The sequence below is a fragment of the Columba livia genome, chromosome 5 (assembly GCF_036013475.1).
Source record: "Columba livia isolate bColLiv1 breed racing homer chromosome 5, bColLiv1.pat.W.v2, whole genome shotgun sequence".
Lineage (NCBI taxonomy): Eukaryota > Metazoa > Chordata > Aves > Columbiformes > Columbidae > Columba > Columba livia.
In genome coordinates this window covers 41,424,427-41,444,420 of record NC_088606.1, presented here as the reverse complement: position 1 = coordinate 41,444,420, position 19,994 = coordinate 41,424,427, and the positions used below count along the sequence as shown (strand labels likewise).

General features: G+C 39.4%; 1 protein-coding gene across 1 annotated transcript; it reads left to right on the top strand.

Moving 5' to 3' along the window:
* Positions 1–24: 24 nt before the first annotated feature.
* Positions 25–19,732, top strand: CHP1 (calcineurin like EF-hand protein 1). The gene is made up of 7 exons (XM_005502402.3): positions 25–305; positions 5,581–5,653; positions 13,122–13,202; positions 14,478–14,605; positions 15,459–15,520; positions 16,578–16,700; positions 17,822–19,732. The coding sequence occupies exons 1-7, from the start codon at positions 239–241 to the stop codon at positions 17,873–17,875; spliced, it is 588 nt and encodes a 195-aa protein (XP_005502459.3). The 5' UTR covers positions 25–238; the 3' UTR covers positions 17,876–19,732.
* The last annotated feature ends 262 nt before the right edge of the window (positions 19,733–19,994 follow it).

Sequence of the window (19,994 nt, the reverse complement as noted above, 5' to 3'; positions counted from 1 at the left end):
GTACGCATGCGCGGGTGTCCCCGCGGCCGGCGGGCGGCTGAGGGGCGGGGTGAGGCGGCAACGACGGCTGGGCCGGGGCGGACGCGGCAGGCGGGGCGATAAGAGTCGGTGCGGGCTCATCTTCTGCCTCAGTACAGTGGGTGGCCGTGGTTGGGCCTGTGCTGGGGTAGCTGTGGTACCGCCGTTGCTGTTTGTCCGCGTACCTCGGCCCTTCGCTTCCTCAGGCCTAGCGGCGGCGATGGGTTCCCGGGCATCCACTCTGCTGCGGGACGAGGAGATCGAGGAGATCAAGAAGGAGACGGGCTGTGAGTGCGGGGCGAGGAGGGCCGGGAAGTGCCGTGGGGGCTGGGTGCCGGAGTGGGGCAGCGCCCCGTTCCTTAAGCCGAGGAGGTGCCTTGGCCGCCCCGCCGTCCGTCTGCTGGCGGCTGCGCCCTGAGCGGTCCCCGGGGCGCCGGCCCTACCTGGCGTGGGGAGCTGAGGGCGATTGTTGCTTTCCCGGCTGGGCTGTGCCTCATCTTAGCCGGCCCCAGGCCGAGACCCCGCTGTCCCCAGCGGCCAGGGGCGGACATGTCGCGTAGGCCTGTCGAAACCTTGCAAGCGTCTCTTGGTCCGGTCGCGGCGCAGGAATGGCCCGGGGCTGGCAGGAATCCGCGGGCAACGCGTCCCCTCTGGGACTCTGCCGGTCTGCTGCTCGCTGTGGGCTGGCAGCAGCCGCCGGCTGTAACTGTAGCTGCTGGGAGTTGCAGTGCTCCCTGCGCTGGCCTGAACGCGGCAGGGACAGCGGGGCTTGGTGTTTGCTTGGTGCACTAGAAAGCAAAGGCTACCATCCCGCCAGCCGGGGGTGTGGGTCTCTGGCAGTGCTGGGTCTGCGGGGGACTCCTCTCCTGGGAGCCGTTACTGGGGCTCGAGGAGGCGAAGAACGGCTGTGTAGAGCAGCGCGGAGCGAGCGGGCGGGAGCCGGCGCTCTTGGTACCTGTGCGATTGCGTTCCATCACAGAGAACTCGGTGGACTTCCAGTTGTCTGTTTCTGGAGTTTTCCAGCAGCTGTTTATAGCCCGAAAGAGCTCTCATTGTATAGTATTTTCTTTTTTTTCAAAATGTTTTCTGTTACATAAGCTATCGCTGAAGTTGCTTTAAGGGTATTCAGAATTAGTGGCATTTAGAAGATAGAGGAGGTAACAAAACTCGTGGAAATTGGGTATGGTTAACTAAAGTGAAAATTCCTGCATTAGTTAGCAATCATGAGAGCATTATTCAAGCTGGACTGTGGTATATATCGTATAGTATTTGATTGAGTTATTTTCCCTAAACATAAATAAACATAAAGTACTTTAGAAAAGCACAAACTCAGTGTTGTTAATTTACTTGATAAAATGTAGTCCATCTGAGAATTCTAGCAAATACTGAATGGTAGTAAATAGAGGATGGGTGCCCTTCTAACTAGTTGAAGAGTGGAGGTATTAACATCATATTTATCACTTTGATGTTTTGTTTGGTGTGGGTTTTTTTTGTTTCTTTGGTGGGGTTTTTTTGCTGTTGTTATTTTTGTTTTGTTGGTTTTTGTTTGTGTGTGTTTGTTTTTTTCCTTCGGGGAAGCAAGGTCTTCCCAGACCATGTTTTTTTCCTGCTTATGCTTGCTCGTCTGCTTTTGCCTTATGAAAATACTTTCCTCAGTTTTCTTTCAAATAGAAATGTTATCATATGTTCATTTTAGGTGATAGTTTATTTGCTTCAGGAAAAGGAGATGAAGACAGTACTGACTGGCATAATCAACAGCTGAGTTAACATGCTTTCCATGATCCTTTTGCCATCTGTCAAGAGAACCTTCTACTGGAGGGCTACGATAAACAAATAGGAATTTCAAAGTCTACTTATACAGCAAGAACTTGCTGTTTGTGTTTTGTTGTAGGTTTGTTCTGTTTGTGTTTTGTTGTTTTTTTGTTTTGTTGTTGTTGTTGTTTTTTTTTTTTGTTTTGTTTTTTTGGTTTTTTTTTGTGTGTGTTTTGTGTTTTTTTTTTTGTTTTTGTGTTTTTTGTTTTGTTTAGTTTTGTTTTTGTTTTTTTGTTGTTGTTTGTTTGTTTGTTTGTTTGTTTGTTTTTCTTTCCTGATCGTAAAGGTAGCCTCGCCTCATTTTTAAAGGTACTTTAAAAAAACAAACCCTAAATCTGGAATGTTTTTCCGAAAGGTTTTTTACTTTTTTCGTCCCTGTCAATATTTGATTTATTGTCACTGGTGTTTCATTCCTAGAATTTTCCTTGTGGTCCCTTCCAACCTGGTATTCTATGAACTTTATATAGCACAAAACTGAATTGTTAATGATACTAACATGAGTGATAAACCATATGTTGATGTTCTGTAGCTGAACAGACTAAAAGGTTATCTTTTATGGAACTTGAAGCATACTCTTTAAAAAGCCATACAATTATACTTAATTTCTTGAATGAAATTTAAGTTAGGATTAAAGTTCTATGTTACTTTTTCATGTGGCGAAAAAAACTTCGTAGCATAGTAAGTTTAGAAAAATCTGCGAAGGTAATGTTTCCAAGAACTGGATAATAACATGTCCACTAAAACATCTACTTAGTGATGGAAGAGTTCCAGTAACAGGCGTTAAGCCTAAAGTTGACAGTCATAAATCTTATATAATGTAAGAAAGTTGTTTGCTTTGCATATAAACATTTTGAAATTTGAGTTTGAAAAAAACCTTCAAGTAGTTTTAATTGCTTTTGTATTGCAGTAACAACTAGAAGAAACAGACGAGAGGTTGGAGATGTTGCTTGTCTGCATTCTGTTCCAAGTTTTTGGAAAACCATTGGAATGTAACAGTATTCAGACAATTTGGTTCACACCGTTTGTTCCCATGCTTTGAAGCAGTCTACCTAAGGATTAATAATAAACTAGTGCTCATATCAGAGCTTAGGAGGAAAAAAATATTTTAGTGTTAACAAGGGCCGGATATCCTGATAGACATTAATGTATTTAAGTATATAAATATCATGTATTTATATGGCTTTCTGCTAATATTTTAGACAAGTGTCAGAATGTTTAATTGCAAAAAAACTTTCTAATGACTTACTAGAAGTAAAATAGAGGGTACAGCTCCTATACTAGAGGTTTTGACTTAATTTTTAGAAGGGCCTTAGTGGATAGATTAAGTTGTGTTTCAACTAGCGTTAAGCCTTAGCCTTTGATTTTAAGAGTTGGTCATAAAGTGCAGGTCTTGTTTCTGTTCCTCCTATGATAAGCAGGTGTAGGAAACAATTCTTTTGCAAATATAATCGGCCCAGGCAGGATCTCTCAGCAAAGCATATTTTAATAACGATTTTGTAAGACCAGGTGTTTTACCTAAAGGCAGGCACACCTAATAGGGCAAAAAGCCCCTGCCCCAAAATCCTGGCCACAATTTCCCTCCCCTGTCCCCATTGGTTGGGTATTGCAGGGTTTACAGATTATCCCGACGCACACAATACCCTTCCCCTTATCAGTCTATTTAAGATATGGATTCCTGGTACTTTGGCTACATTCCCCCCTAAATTAACTTATCAATACAGGTATCGGTATGTTTACAGGCGTCAGTACATATTCCAGGAAGAGACTGTGTATTACATTAAGAATTCATAGTCCGATGTCTCTCAGTCCTTCCTCCCTAAATTAACTTGTAAATACAGGTATCAGTATATATTCCGGGAAGCAACTGTGTATTAAGGATTCATAGTCTGATGTCTCTTGGTCCTTCCCCACTGCTGGGGTCAGGCGCCAGGTCCTCGGTTATGTAAAAACAACAGTTCTTCGTTAAATGTTCCTTACACAGAGAATGTCAGATTCTTTATTTTGAATGAGAAGGCAAAAAAGTGTCTAGTGATGCAGCTTTCTTGAGGCCTGAGAGCCAAAAGGGAAATTAGGAAAAAATACGGTGGTGGACCTGATTCATCTTTGTTTCTTTTGTAGCTATGACATGCTTTTTGTCTAGTGTGATGATAAAAAAACCACATTTCTGCTCCTGTCAATAGCTACATACTATTTATCACACTCGCTGTGAGTTACTGACATTAGTTTGGAAATAGTAGCTACTGAATAGAATTCTCTTTACTTTCTTTCCAGGGAGGAGTGGTGTACAGGGCTTCTTATTGGAGGTGTAACTCCAGGCTATTCTTTTTTTATTATCAGCTGTTGTTATTGCATATCATATCTAAAACACTGAATCAGAAATGCAAAATTTGAAGGCTTTAAAGCTCTGATGCTTGCTTTCTATGTGTGTGTTGCTAACTTGAAATTGAGCAAGATGCCAAATCTGATTGTAGAGAAGTTGCCTTAGGTGGAACTGAGCAAATTGCCCAACCCTATGTAAAGAATGAAAGTTGCCTGGGAGACAAGGGGCGGTGGGGGTGGGGAGGGAAAAGCTTCTGGCAGGTCCTCCTAAAGGAGGGAACAGTTGAACCTAAACGAATAGCCTGGAGAAAGAACAAATGTGGAAAAAAAAAAAATGACTCTGTCACAGATCAAACAACTGTTGTGCAACCTGTTCCCAAATAAGTTTTAGCAAGTAACAAAAGTATAGAAAGTATTGTACACATGCTGGTGAAGGCTTTTAAAACAATTGAATCTGAAAATGACACGAAGTCCTAGTTGAACATTGTAGAAAAATCGCATCTTTACCAAGTAAACATTAGAATTCAATTCAGTCTTATTTAATGTATTTATTAACTTTATCTGAAGGGGCTCTGAAAAGACAGGATCTTTTATAGGGCATTCTTTCAGTGTTAAAAGAGCTGCTATTCTAGATAGGTTTAACCCGCTCCCATCATGGACTGTTCGTGGGTGGTCTGAGACTTTGGTAATCTTGATAGCATAATGGTAAAATTAACACTGGATCTGCAATTTCTTGTTCAAATTGCTGATTTTAAAAGTCTGCAATAACTTGCTGCTTGCTTTATGTTCCAACTCCTTCCTGAACTTATTTACAAATAGGCTTTTTATCTTTTAACTTGATGCCCTGGAAGTCTGAACGTGACCTTAGTGAACTGCAAAATGAAAAACCTGTTTAGATTCAGGCAGTCTTATAAAAGAAGAAAAGTGGTCAGGTGTAAAATCTCTCTAACAGTTTTCCACATGCAGAGAAACTGAGTACACTTCCCATCTTTAGATGTAAATGACAAAAGAGAAGGAAAGATGCAGCAGCAAAGGTCTGCAGTGTCGCAAATGATGTAGAGGTCATCAGTGGAGGCTGTTTCTGGGTTATTTCTTGTTGTAAAGGAAATATGGGAACTGTGAATCAAATATTTTTTCTTTTTAATTGCCATTTACTGAATCAGATAACCAAAGGATGTTAGAGATCAAAAATATAAGGGGGTAAAAATCAAAATTAGCCAAATTTTTGAAGAATAGGCTTATTTGTGGATTCTTGAATATTAAGATACAATATACAGCTCAAGAAGTCCCTCAGCTGCTGATTGCTGTGTGATTCCAAAGTATCTTGTGTAATTTTTTTTTCATAACGCTGCTTCTGGCAATAGAGTAGTTTGGTGTCATGAGTTCTTCCTATGAGTAAACATGCTAATTTTTTCTTCTTTTTTTCTTCAGTCTCCCACAGTCAAATTACTCGCTTGTACAGTCGCTTCACCAGCCTAGACAAAGGAGAAAATGGCACTCTTAGGTGGGTATCATCACTAATTTGGCTGTCCTTGTGTTGACACGTATCTGTAATGGTACCTTGCTGTTGTGGGGTGTCTGCCTGTTTTCCTCACAGTGAATCAGTGAGGCTATTATAACAGGTTCTTTCAAACGTAACGTGTACATGGATATTCAAGTTTGTTTTCTTCTATGAAAGGCCAGGAGAAATCTGATTGTTGAACTAAGATGCGCTAACTACCCATTGTCTGTACCATAGTGCTGAAGTTTTGTGGCAGTTAATAAAAGAAAGGTCAGATGTGGTATTCAGGGCCTTAAAACAACTGTTCAGAAATGTTCAACCACATTTATAGATTATTTTTTACCTTTATATGTTACTTCTAGTAATTATTACAAGAATGGTTCCATTATATCTTCTTCATCCTGACTTTCATAACAAAAAGATCATTTCTGTTTTTGGGAGCATGGACACTTAATTTTTTTCTGATGCACAGCGTCTTTTAACACTACTTTGATCTGCAAGCCCTTTACTATTCTTAACTTTACACTTCCTGTTGAACGAACATGTCTGTTAACAAGCTCAAAAATAAAGAGTGAGCTGGAACCAAGTCACTGTGACTAAACAAATATACATTTTATTCTTTAAAGTGCTAGTCAGGGATATTCCAAGACTTTTAAAGTGTTTGTTTTCTGTCTACAATTTGAAATCTATGAAAGTGAGCCAGTTTCTTACACCTTAATCAATTATGTAAAGATGAGGCTTAAACTTTATCTGCAAAACATTGTTCACTTTGGACTGAGTCTGCTGGAAAGAATATTCTCAACTGAAAGGTAAACTCTAGTGGGATGATTGTCTGTTAAAATAGGTCTTTGCCTGCTGCCTTTTTTTCTCTAGCCTTCCCCACTCTGGTTATTGTATTGCATGTTGGTATTGGTTTGCTCTTTATTTACTGAACTAATTATGCATTTTGATTTTATTAAGTTTATTATTAATCTCTTCTGATGTTTCCTACAGATTAATATTAGGGAAACATGACAAATAAGAGCTGTCCATGATTGCACCAGGGCTGCAATTTTGTGACCTAGTTGGTCTGAGATCATATTGCCAGTGCAAGTCTGTTGTTTTTCTGTGTTGATGCTGATAGTTGGGACTCATCTTTGGAAACTAACTTACAGCTTTGAAAACTTGCTGGGCAAAGCAACAAGAAAAGAATCTGATGAGTTTTCACGTGGATTTTTTTTCCCATTTACCATATAGCTGTGTATGCTGGAACCAGCGTGCAGGGAATTTGGAGAGAATGCAGTAGAGAGTAGGAAGGGGAGAGGGACCTTATTGTAGCATAGCAGATGGGGTCTGGCTGGGATGGATTTGATTTCTTTCATAGCAACTCTATCCCAGTCAAACCCAGTAAACACAGATTTAGGGATTGCCTGGGGTTTTGTATGTGATCATGCAAAATGTGATTGTAGGATGCACTATGAACCTATAAAAGCTAGACATACCTGTAAACCAATCAATCTGTAAAGCTATATATAATAGAATCACTGCTTAGAAGATGGTGACAAGTTGTAAGATAGACTGGCTTTGGCAGCGCTACCAGCTTACTACCGTTTCCTTTCTTGAAGGAAATATGCAGTTCCTTCTGGTGCCACAAATTGCTGAGTTCTCAGTTAACATTTAATTGGTTGTGGAGTTGTACTGTACACAGGACCACTGAGTGATTATTTTTGGTTAAAAATACTCTTTCCCCTTTTGGCTTGTATAAGTATTTTCAAGCTGACTGACTCCAGTGATTTGGACTGTGGCTGTACTGTAAATATCTGGACTTGCACAACTGAAGAAATGACAAAATGGATTGTGGGTGTGGAAACAATTGGCTTGGGATGGGCAGGAACTTCTTAAGGCCACTCTGTCACCAAAGCCAATGTATCATATAAATTGTAGCACAGGCTAATTGGCCATTGTGACATACAGGTCAGCTGATGATATTGTAGGTAAGGTTAATAGTATGTATGTCTCAAACTTAAATTACTTAAATAAGAAGAACATTAACAGCCTCTTCAGACCTTGCATGTGGGTTTAGTCTTCACTGATTAATAAAGGTGATGGCTGCCAGACCAGTCTAGCACAACTTGAACCTATTATAGAACACATTCTTCCTCTGCTCTTCCTTCCCTCCAACTTCACATTCACCTATTGAGTCCATAAAGTTTATACAAACTTTAAAGTGATTGTACTCAGTTTACGTAAGAGAAGTAATTAATTAAATATGCTAAGAACGTCTGTTACACAATGGGTAGTTTCATAGTATTATGTATCAGGAGGAGTTTGACTTTCATTGTCAATAATCACATGGTACTTCAGAAAGGAAATGAAGTTTGTTTGGAAAATCCCAGCAACTGTGCAAATGGTGATCCCTTAACTTCCAGTCTTGACCTCAAAGCATAGCCTCCTCCCAAATGTGCCTGACTTAGAGTGGCATTCAAATTTTGAAAGCTGTCCTGGCACCTACAATATGTGGAAACCATTAAGTCTAAGTAGGGGAAAGCTACTTCCTGAAAAAACAATGAGGGGAGAGTAAGAACTACAGCTTGGAAGCTCCTAAGTGTTGGTTTCTGAAATACCGATGGAAGAGAACTTGCTAGTTTGAGACAAGCAAGATGAAGTTGTCACTTGCTTACTACTGCCAAACGGTTCAGAAGGCGTGTCTTCTGCTTGTTTCCTGTGAGCAAGAATGACTTTTTCCGTAGGGATGACTTACACGTTTGACTTACAAAGCAGACATGACAGAAATTGCTTATGTGACTATGATGAGGAAAAGAAGTGTTAGGCAGTTTTTTATGGCATGAAATCTTTAAATGTGTACCACCCTTCTGAAGAAGGGGAAGAGCTGTGCTATCCTTCTTAACTATGTATTAAAAATGTGCAATGTAAAGAGCACTTGATACAGAAGATCTGGTAGATGATGATTAATCCTAGTGGTTATAAAAGAGACAAGTAATTAATTCTGGAACTGTAATCAAAAGCTGAAATCTTTCCTAGCCTAATGTTTCTATCCAGTGTACCTATGTGCAGTTTCAAGGAACTTTCTTTTTAGAGTTACATAAATGAGACCTAAGAGAAGGTTATTGGAGACAAAACTTCATATGTCTTGTTTGAGCTCTTCCCCCCCTTTTCATCCTTATCATCTAAATGGCTATAGCCATAGTTACTCATTAGCTCTTATCAAATCTTCAAAAGTGTAGAAAAATTTTGTACTTTTCTTTAGTTTCACTTATCCTAAACAAAATGAATAAGCTCCCTCAAACTTGTGCCATCTGAATGAAAACAGATCATGGAAACCAGGAAAAAAACTGTTAGTTTGAAAATTCTTTTGTCACCTTTTATTTCAGTATTGTGACATGCTGAGCTGCTAAAACAAAAGGATGATACCTGTGGATGTCCACAGTGAAATCTGAAACATACTTGTTCTGCCTACATCCTAACTATAGCTCACGAGGAGACCAGTATGCATGTTTTCTTCTTTACATTCTGATTTCTAGGATGAGGCAACTGAAGCATATGACCAGAATAAGTATGTGCTTGCTTCAGTGAGTCTCCTTGTTGGGCTGGTGCTGAAGTGTACACCACACAATAATACATCTGTTATAAAACTTATCTACTAATAAATAGCTCCAGACAGATATATATGGAGCTATAAAAAAGGAGAGACTTGTCTAAACTGCTACTCTTCCATGTAACACTTGCATGGAGCCTCCCCCTTATGGCATTTTCTTAACTGGGGAAATGGCAAGTTAACTAATTCAGAAGTATTTTTTTATTGCATGGCAATTGGTATAGTGTGGTGAGAGTGGAAAAAGTAAGGTAGGGCAAGTGTTCTGAAAGCTGATAAATGAGGAGAATAGACACACTGAGCATATCTCATGCCTATGAAAGCTGTTCACAGGATGGTGTCTCCTGAAGAACTTCAGAAAGCTGGTCCTAAGAGTAGGGTAACAAGAGCTAGCTGGACCATCTGTTAATCTCTGTCAGGGAACTGAATCATTTCACTCTGGAAAGATGTCAGGCTTGTTCTTATTAGTTCAAATGGATATTGCAAGATTTCAAGGTCAAACATAAAAGCTAGCTCTCTGAACATGGCATTCTTTACCTTTGCTCAAGAAAATTCAAAGGATTTTTAGCTTTGTCTAAAACAGAGAGGACAGGCAGGATATGGGTATGGATTGCAAATTCCATCCTCAACCACACTTTATTCACACTGCCTTTCCCTTTCTTCCCCTCTCCCCGTTGCTCATGTAAAGATCACCTTACTTCCAGTGTATTTCTTGGCCTAGTATTTATAAACTGCTCTGATAGCTAACCAACTTTTAAAATTTGTGTAGAGCATGTGTAAGGATGAAGTTAGATGAGATAGCTGACTCGGCTGTGGAAGAGGATGGTGTCCCTTCTCTTTCCCTATTATTTCTCCAAGCTCCCAGCGCCTCTTTCTCAGCTATGGTGCTCTTAGATTTTTTTTTTAAGTTTTTTGGACTGCTTCGAGTTGCTAATTCAACGGAAAGATAATTGGGAGGATGAAGAAGAGAAAGGTGGGAAGCTTTTCTGGGGGTTAGTGAGATAAATCAGATGACCAAAAGGTTTGATGAATGAGCCAGACAACATTAGCAAGGGAAGGGAGCAATGAAACCCTTTCAGTAGTGACCTGTTAAATCTGTTTGACCATCTTGCATGATATACCTTGCTAAATTATTTCCCTTTTTCAAGTGATTTCTTGTTATCTGTATCTTCTGGACATTTTTCCTTTGTTCTACCACTTCTGTTTTGCATATGGTTTTTCTCTCTATTGTTTTACTTTCCCTCAGCTCTGGATAGCCCTACCCTCCTCATCTCTGTTGTGGAAACAGTACTCTGCTACTATCTAGAAGTAAAAAGAACAGGAACAGCCAGAAATAATGAAAGAAAGAAAGGGTCTAGTAGTTTTTTGCAGCCTTTGGGGTAAGGCAGAAACAACTTTAGAGTAAGGATCTGCTGTGTGCCTTGGAGGGTATACTCACGCTTAGAAATACTTGTCTTACTTAGAATCTACAAATTCCTTACTGCAAAGTATGTCTAGGTGTAAATGCACTGGTGTATATATTAAATGGTTGACCTGCATAATGATAACACACAGTTGAAAGTTGCTTTGCATGTTACTTTTAGGAAAGGATTTAACAGAAGACAGGTTCCTGGAAAGATACTTAGAAGAGCCTTGTTGCCATGGCTCATGACCACAGAAGAACTAGAGGGCATAAAATTTCCTGTAAGCTCCAGCCTCAGCCAGGTGAACTTGGTTCCTAATGGCTGCAGGAAGCCTTCATTTATAAAGTAGAGAATAACTTACCTCATGCATTCGTTAACTTTTATGGCTGTTACAGCTATTTCAATTATAACACTCACTCAGTAATGTGCTCTTAATAAGCAAAAATTGTCAACTGCAATCCTGATAATGACAGGACAAATAGGTTTGAAACCTGGGGAGTTATTTGTGGTTAATTGTTAATCTCCTGCTAGAAAGCAGAGTAGCTGGAGGCTGAAATGCCGGCTGTAAATTGAGGCTGTATGCTAAAATGTAGTGATATGCAAGTAAAAAATTATGAAGCATTAGAATTTTGCTCTAAATGAAAGAGAGGGCAGTTGCTACTTTTAGTTTGTAAATGTTGGCATTGACACTGAAGTCCTGTTGTTAAAATATAGTTACTAGGACATAGGTTTTCTACATCACTGCATCTCCTGCCTAAATTGCTAATGCATACTTTGCCCTTCAGCTATAGCCTGAAATGCAGCAGTCCTGAAGGGTCTGTTAACGAGTTGATCATGTTATATGGATCTTAACTCTGCCTATTAAAAATAATTCAGACCTGGTCAGAGCAGAAGTTTGCTGGGATAGCTTAAAAATATGGTCAGGTCTCTCTATTAGAAGGTCAAACAGTTTAACCGTGCTGTCAAAATATATTACAATTGGCACTCTTTAACAGTGCTGTGGGGTGACTGGGTACAAGGAGTGCTTTAGAACGCATTTAAAACTAGAATGTCTTGCTTCTGTGCCTTACCCAGGTTAGACTAGTAATAAAGTTAGGCAGTTCCTTGTTCCCGGTCTCTAAGATCACAGTGTTATAAAGGCCAGTGTAATTAATCTCAAAATCTGTTTGTGTTTACCCTGCCAGTTTTTTGGTTCAGTGACATAATGAATCAAACTTTGTTGCTGATTCATTTCCTGAGCATAGTTTCCAAAAGTAGCAAACATTTAGTAACCAAGTTTGAAACTTTGACCCAAACTTCAAAACCATCAGGACTGTATCTGACTTGAAGGGAATTTCCGATATTTCTGGAGACTGAGCAGGAAATGTCAAGTTATGCACCCAGACAGAACAGGTTGTATTTACAGCCTTACCCCATTGCTGGTATCTTTGCATTTGAAACCTAAATGATTATGAACTACATCTTGTATTGAGAAATTGTCATGCCCTGTTGTAGTAGGGGAGAAGACAGAGCAAGATAATAAACCAAACCCTGTTGGCTGAAGAATTCACTAAGACACACTTGTTGTATCTGCCTTGGTCACACCAAGATTATCCTGCTTTCCTGTCAGTGGCGTTATATTAGGTTAAAAGAAAAGAAAAATTATTAGTGCAATTCTAATAATAGAATGAGCCCTGTGTTCATGTCATACTGATCTAAAATGTGTTTAGGTCAGTGCAGCTCATGATGTCTTCCAGATCAGAGAAAGCTATAATAATGTAAGCACAGCGATGCTTATTCTATACTGTGTACCTATAATCATGACCAGAAAAGAGAATGGCTGGCAAGAGCAGTGAGTATTTGCAGTGTGCTGCTGGGGTTACATCTGGTGTACAGGCCCCTGTCCAAGTCTAAATTTACTGCTTTAAAATACAAGTACTGCTTGATTGAAGGTAAAATGATCTGAAATTTGGCATTAATAATAAGATATAAAATCGTTGCATAAACAACAACAAAAAAATCTGTTAGAATATGCAGATCACCTATGGTATATTTGGAGGAGTGTGGTATTGTCTGAGAATCTGGAATGAGGTAATCTGGAAAAATCGTGCCAACTTAAATGATTCAGTACCAAAATAATTATTTAAAAAAAAAAAATCATTTGGATGCCATATTTTCCTTCAAAGCCATTTCAGAAGCTTTCCTCTCCTTAAATTGCAAACTAGTTGGCAAAATTACAGGAGAGTTTATAGCACAGCATTGGCATCTGAGAAGTGCCATTAACATGACAAAAGCACAGTCTGTAATGTAATATAGGCTTGGCATTGACTTTGGCTTTGTTTTGTGCCATTAGTCATAGGGAAAACCTGATTTAGAATTACATTTTAAAAATCACCAAGTGTCTTGCTGAAGAAATAGAACACAATGGATGTTTTACTATTAATTCTTTTAAAGCAGCTTTTTCTCCTCAGACTTCTTGTGTTCTTGCTTTACTTAGCCGTGAAGACTTCCAGCGGATTCCAGAGCTTGCCATCAATCCTCTGGGAGACAGAATTATCAATGCCTTCTTTCCAGAAGGGTGAGTTACGACGGGCTGAATTTGCAAGCAGGCACAAAATTTGTAGTTCATCAGAAATTTTGGTAGGAGTGAAATGCTGATAATTCAAGCGTGAAATTTGAATTTACTAATAGTGGAACACCTGAAACTTGTAATGAAATGTGTGTGGGTACATTATTTCTTCAGCATGTTTTTGTTCTGTAATAAGAAATACTTCACGATCTTACAAGACTTTTGTGTGCTTCATTCATTGGCAAACTCGGGCTTCACGTCACTGTTTTCCATTCTTCTTGCTGCGCTGCTGAACACTTCTAAAGAAAGTCAAGGACATGTATGGACTTCGGTTCTTAAAGCAAACCTGTAGCAATACTATTTTATGCAAAGTAGGATTGAAATTAACTAATTAAGTCTTGGTTTTCACCTTTTAGTCTCTAAGTGTACCTTATTTAGATGAGCTTGCTTTGTTTCGTTTTAGGGGTTTCTTATCACACTTAAGACATGGCTTATGGCATTTCTAACATAGACCCGAAGAGATTATCAAATTTGCAGTACTGTCTGTTATCATTACACGTCTCTAGATTGTTCTATGGAATCTGCTGCTGTTCTTGAAGACATTTGTCATTACTAATTGATGAAAAACTGGTTGTCTAATCAAGTCATAATATCGCCTAATACCAAGCAGGGTTTCCTGAGCAGAAAGCAGGAGTCCTGGGAAGTAGTTACGTAGGTGGTTCCCACAGAAACCCTAGAGAAGAGAGCTGTTTATTGGGGAGCGGTGGGCTGTGGCTGCCTCACAAGCAGGAGTCAAGGCTGATGGCAGAGTTGGCAGGGGTAATGTCCTTGCTGACAAAGGGCACAGAGAGCAGGTCCAGTGACTGTTGTCTTACGAGTGGCTGCCAGACAAGTTGGCAGTGGTGGAACAAGACTCGTGTCAATCAGAGAACTGGGGTCTGGATCAGCATGATGCATTTTCAGGTTCAGGCAGAGCTGCAGGATGCTCAGGCAAGGACCAAGGGTGAGGGCTTGAAGTTAAATAGAGCTTGCAGGCAAGGGGCTCCTCACAGCTGCTTTTTTTTGTTTGTTTGTTTTTTTCATATCATATTCACAATAGTGTGATCCGAGGTTGCACCTGCTCTGTATCCCAGCTGGGTTTGAGCGTAGACAGCCAAACCATGGGGAGGTGGGCATGGAAGAGTCTGTATGGTCTTGATGCTTTAGAGATTCATATTCTTCTTTACTGAAATAAAGAATCTGCATAAGCTGTGCTAAGACTGACCTGCTTAAATGCTTACACAGAGAGGACCAGGTGAATTTCCGTGGATTCATGAGAACACTAGCCCACTTCAGACCGATAGAAGATAATGAAAAGAGCAAAGATCAGAATGGACCGGAACCACTGAACAGCCGAAGTAACAAGCTCCACTGTAAGAAATGCAAGCCTTCCTACAGAAGCAATTTTTTCTTTTCTGGGAAGGGAGTGAAGGGCTTGGGATATTGTGTACAGTTGTTCCCTGTGGAATGATATCTTTATAATACCTGGTTTTTCTAAAAATTAATTTGCAAGCTTACCTTCAGAATGTCAACAATTGACTCATTCATGTATTGGAATTTGGTGGAATTGGTTGAATATTGAGTAATGTCTATGTTTTTTCCAAATGTCTCAGAACAGAAGTATTTCAAAATGGTTTGCATCCAAAGTTATTTCAGATTGAGAAGCCACATCCCATACATGAATGGGCTTTTCCACATCTTTCTGCGGTCTTCCATATAATATAGTGCTTTTTTTCCTACCTTCAGATGAGTACTCTCTTGAGTGCATGTCTACCTACAGTATATGAGCAGAATGCTCTTGCTTGCTAATCAATGTTGGCAACAGTCCTCAGAGCACTTAAAATTTCTGTCGTATCTCATCCAAAATATAGTCAAAGAGAATGAATGGTAATGTAAAAATGGTTGGCTCTGAAGTTAAAGGATTGATCTCAGTGATAATTATACTTCCACGACTCGGGGCTTTGAGGAAATACCTCTGCAAACAGAGTGCTTCTGGAAGTACTCATGCAGAGTACTTTTAAGTTTTTTCACTTCTTGGCAATGTTATTCCTGTATGCAGTAATAACACTTTATGGAACTGAACATTAATTGTAAGATGAATTAGAATTCTAAGCTAATTATATTTAAATGATTTATGAATACTTACAATTTTTTAATATAAATTTATTGTTATGAAGTAAATGAATTGCACTTGAATTCAACTGCTCATTCTTTTCTTTCCTGTAGTTGCTTTTCGGTTATATGATCTAGATAAAGATGACAAGATTTCCAGAGATGAGCTTCTTCAGGTAAATAGCACAGGGCTGCTTTGAATCACTCCATCGTGACTTTCTCTGTGACTTCATACCCGTTAGAATGAAGAGAGGAGTTATAACCGTCTTCTCAAAAGAACCCCTGAAGGAATTTGGTGGCTAATTGCTTAGCTCTGGTTTAAAGCTTTAGATATGGTATGAGACTTTAATCTCATTTGGTAGCTGAGGCTGTTCTATCAGACTGGGAATACTAGATTCAAGTTTAAACCAGAGCATTAGGCTAAGCAGATCCTATTGGAAGTGATACCTAAATATACAACAAATACATTAAGCCTCTCAGGAACTACCTTGATAACTTTCAAAGGTGCTTCTAATAATCCTTAATGGGGATTAGGTTGTTTGCCTGATCCTTTGTGCGTCTTCTCAATAGAATAACACTTCTTGAAATTGCAGCAAATGTAATCAAAGTTTATCAGTGCTGCATATATATGAAACTAGGCTTGAGCTAGGGGTAATTACATACTACTAATCCTGGGAAGTAGACATGGCAATTTGTGGTTCCCGATGTATGACAAGGATTTACTTTTGAGTGAAACTGCCTTCTATCTGCACAGAAAATGCTTTACTAACTGTAGACAGTAATGACAGCTATCATTTGACCATACACTTACAAGATTCCTCTAGGCAGTCATCTCAAACAGCAGATATTCAGCATACCAAATATTGGTATGTTTTGTGGGAAAAAAAAGAGACAGAAGCATTGGAACAAAACATACGCATTCCTACTTCCAAAAGCTTTCTCATACTTCCACCTCTTCTTGCAGCCTAGTGAAAATGCAGGATTCTTTGTGAAAGGAGGCTACAAAAGGAAGCTCTCTTTCTTGAAAGCTTTGACATACAAAGGATAAACACAAGTCTGTCTAGAAATTATTTCCATGGAAATCTTCCAAGGTTGTTCTTGTATAGTGTTATTTTGACAGTGTACACCTGAAAAACAGCACTAAGAATACTTCTGTTCCTATGTCAATAATGGTTATTTTGTTTTCTTATTTAAAAAAAAAAAAAAAAAAATGGGGATTTCTGTATATTACAGGTATTACGGATGATGGTTGGTGTAAACATTTCAGATGAGCAGCTGGGCAGCATTGCTGACAGGACAATCCAGGAAGCTGACCAAGATGGAGACAGTGCTATCTCTTTTGCAGAGTTTGTAAAGGTTGGTAAACTATATTTTTAATGACTAAATTAAACTGCTTAGTAATGGGCAAGTCATTCAGACAATGCAAATGGAAACAGAGAGGAAGTTGTTCAAATAGTCCTGCCTGCATGTGGGCAAAGCAAGCCTCTGCTTCCTCTTTTTCTTCCCTTCTTTATCAGGGCTTTTTTAATACTGTCATGGTACTATTAATTAGTCCATATTAGTATTCAAGTTCCTAGCTTTTAGTCCTTTGAATTACATGTTTCGTTAGTCACAAATAGGTAATAGTAAAGAGCCCTTATATAGTCAGTGGAGAAAGTTGTCCTATAGCAGACAATTTCAACTAACTGATGGGAACCAGACCCATCTTGGAAGTGGATAAAGACAGGACAAGAGGCAACAAACAAGCTGCAGTTCTAGTTAGGGAGCAAGGGAAATTCTAGTTAGCTGTAAGAAACTTTTTTACTAATGGCATGGTCATAGCTGCTGAAGATGTAGGGCCTCCCTCCTTGGATATACTTAACTGGATAATGCCATGAACAACCTGATCTCAGCTAGCCTGGCTTGAAGTAGGAGTTGAGGGAGTTGGAATAGAAGACCTCCAGAAGCCTCTTCAGACTTAAATTATTCTGATCTTGGAACACTGAAGTCTACTGCCTGAAAGCCTGGAGCAGACTAATGTCTTTGTACCTCAGTGTTAATAGCAATTCGTTGAATGTATTATAGTTATCACCCCAGTTTTACAACAATCTGCATTAGTGATGCTGTGGTCTTGATTTTAGCTCTTCAGTGACTGCTCGTGCCACTTCCCCCACACTGTTCTCTGTTCTGTTTCCTGGCCATGCCTTCCCACACAGTGTAATTTTGGGAATCCCAGCCTTTCTAGGCTGTTGGCAGACTGAAACTGCATTAGTTACATTTTGGTTGACAGCCTTCTTTCAGCTTTAATGGCTGAAGTTTCTTTCCTTGGAAGGACCTTAGTCCAGAATGAAAAATAGTCTCTAGATGAAAGGCTGGCATGCCAAATTGAAGGAACGCATCCTGTGTTCCTGCCCATTTCCTCTACACTGGAGTAAGAAACCTTGTATGAGAGAAGTATGTACAGTAATTTCAGTAGCTCTTTCTGAATTTCATTGCAGGTTTTGGAGAAGGTGGATGTGGAGCAGAAAATGAGCATTCGATTTCTTCACTGATGCATGGAGAACCTACTCCTTTCTGCCCCTACTATATAATAAATAGAACTTCATTTTCTCCTTGGCACCTTCCCCCAGAGCATTGCTACTGGTGCATATACAATACATCTCCAACCCTTCCCTGATTTGTTCTACCATGTGAACATTCCTTGTGCATCAGGAACAAAGGGAAATGGCTGCCATGCAACTTGGAAAGGAGCATTTTTTAAAAAAAAAATCTTTGCCTTTCATATTTTTACCCTTTATCCCATATCTCCTTCTGCACTACTGTTTCAGCAAAAATGTCTCTCCTTATGTACTGCTGTTTAATCTACAAACTGATTCTTCTGGGCTCTGAATCAGAATGGAAAAATGAGAACACATGAGAGAAGCACCCTCTGAAACACTTTGGAGACAAGCATCTACTCAAATACTAGGTCACTTTTGCTCCAGTAGCAACACTACAAGAGCTGCCTTTTTTTTTTTTCCCCCCATTTGGCTCTATGTGCACGTATGTTTCTTCCCCGATTCCAAATCTGCCTCTTACTTGAGGACTTCTCAATTTCTATGGCTTTATTGTAAAACTGGCACTGAATGCATGATGATAACCTGGAGTACCTTAAAGTACTGTGTATAAATCTTATTATTTGTGGGAGAGATTCACAGATACAACAGGAGAATCTGTGGTGGAGACAGGCTGTGGTGTCCTCAGATGGAACAGGAATTCTGCAGTAAGTAACATAAATTGTTCCAGTAGCAAATGCAGAAACTTGTTTCTTTCCTTTGAGTAGCTTGCAGGCTTGACAGCCAGTGGACCGTAAGTGCCCTCTCCAGGTTGCTTTGCTGTAGGATCCCTCATCAGAGTGGTTTCATCCCTGGAAGTGTGAATTTGTTTGCTGGTGTACATAATGCAAGAAAACTAGTCATGCCAAAATCTGAATTTGTAGATCTGTCACTGCCCTCCGGTAATAGTGTCATGAAACAAAGTACTTTTTTTTTGTTTGTTTGTTTGTTAACATCACAGTGGCCTGGATGATCAGTAATTACTTATGTTTTCCAGTATGGAAATCCTGGTCTGTCAGATTTGCATTGGGGGTGGTAGCTGTATTTATGAAAGCTCTGGCATAAGAATGTAATTTGGGGAAGTACGTATTATCCGAAATATTTCAGAATACATTTCTAAACAAATTTCTTTGCAAGGGTAAGATGATTAATACCATTAACATAATGCTGATAAATTCAAGAGATCAAAATTATTGAAGGTTCAATAGTAACATTTTCTGTGGCTAGATTGGCAAGTGATTAATCTAGTTCAGCTGGAGCATCCTGTAGTCTGCAAGGTCCTTCCAATAAAACAAAAAAAATCCCTTGGGAGCTTCTTTATTGAAGAATCAGTGTTATAACTCCTTCTCTATGATGTCGTGTTAACATTTCTATAAATACTTACCAGTCTCAAACTACCCTCAAACGTCCATTTCCCTTTTTCTTGGTTCCTGTAATTGTCACTTGTGTTAAAAAATAACATGCAAGTCTCTGAAGGATTTTTGGTTTGTTTTTAAATTAAGGAATTGTAAAGTGAAATGCTGCACTTCATTGTTTTGCAGAGTGTGGCACAATTCCAGAAAGAAATGTAAATTAAAAACTCAATATGAGAAACATCATAGTTTTATGATCATGTCATGTAAAATAGGAATGTAACAATGGTAACAGAAAAGTAAAAAAAGCGCTTGTAGGCTTTGTGATCTGCTTAAAAGTAGGTGTTGCTTTCTTCTGGCTATATAGTTGTAACCTACAGTTGTGCCTTATTGTCCCAGTGAGACTGGATATTTTATTTATCAATCCATAAATAAACCCTCAACTGTATTTAAAACAAACAAACCAACCCCACACTATTCCTTTATGGTAATTGACTATCCTTCGGTGATGGGAAAGGTTAAATACCAGTAGAGTGGTGCTAGCAGACTGTACAGATCATTTGTTTTTTTGATACCTGAGCTTGCTTTCAGAGTATTAACAATCCTTCATTCTGCTGGTGAAGTGGAGGCAACTAGTGCAAAACATGAGCTACAGGAGAGGACATGCACTCAGTGCACTATGGATCCCATAATGTAAGCTTTACACCTCCCTGTGGTTCCAAACT

Excerpts from the sequence above, each read along its gene's own strand:
- CHP1 (XM_005502402.3), top strand. The coding sequence starts at position 239 with ATGGGTTCCCGGGCATCCACTCTGCTGCGGGACGAGGAGATCGAGGAG. Across the intron at positions 14,606-15,458 it reads CCGAAGTAACAAGCTCCACT|TTGCTTTTCGGTTATATGAT; the intron begins GTAAGAAATGCA and ends TCTTTCCTGTAG. Across the intron at positions 15,521-16,577 it reads CCAGAGATGAGCTTCTTCAG|GTATTACGGATGATGGTTGG; the intron begins GTAAATAGCACA and ends TGTATATTACAG.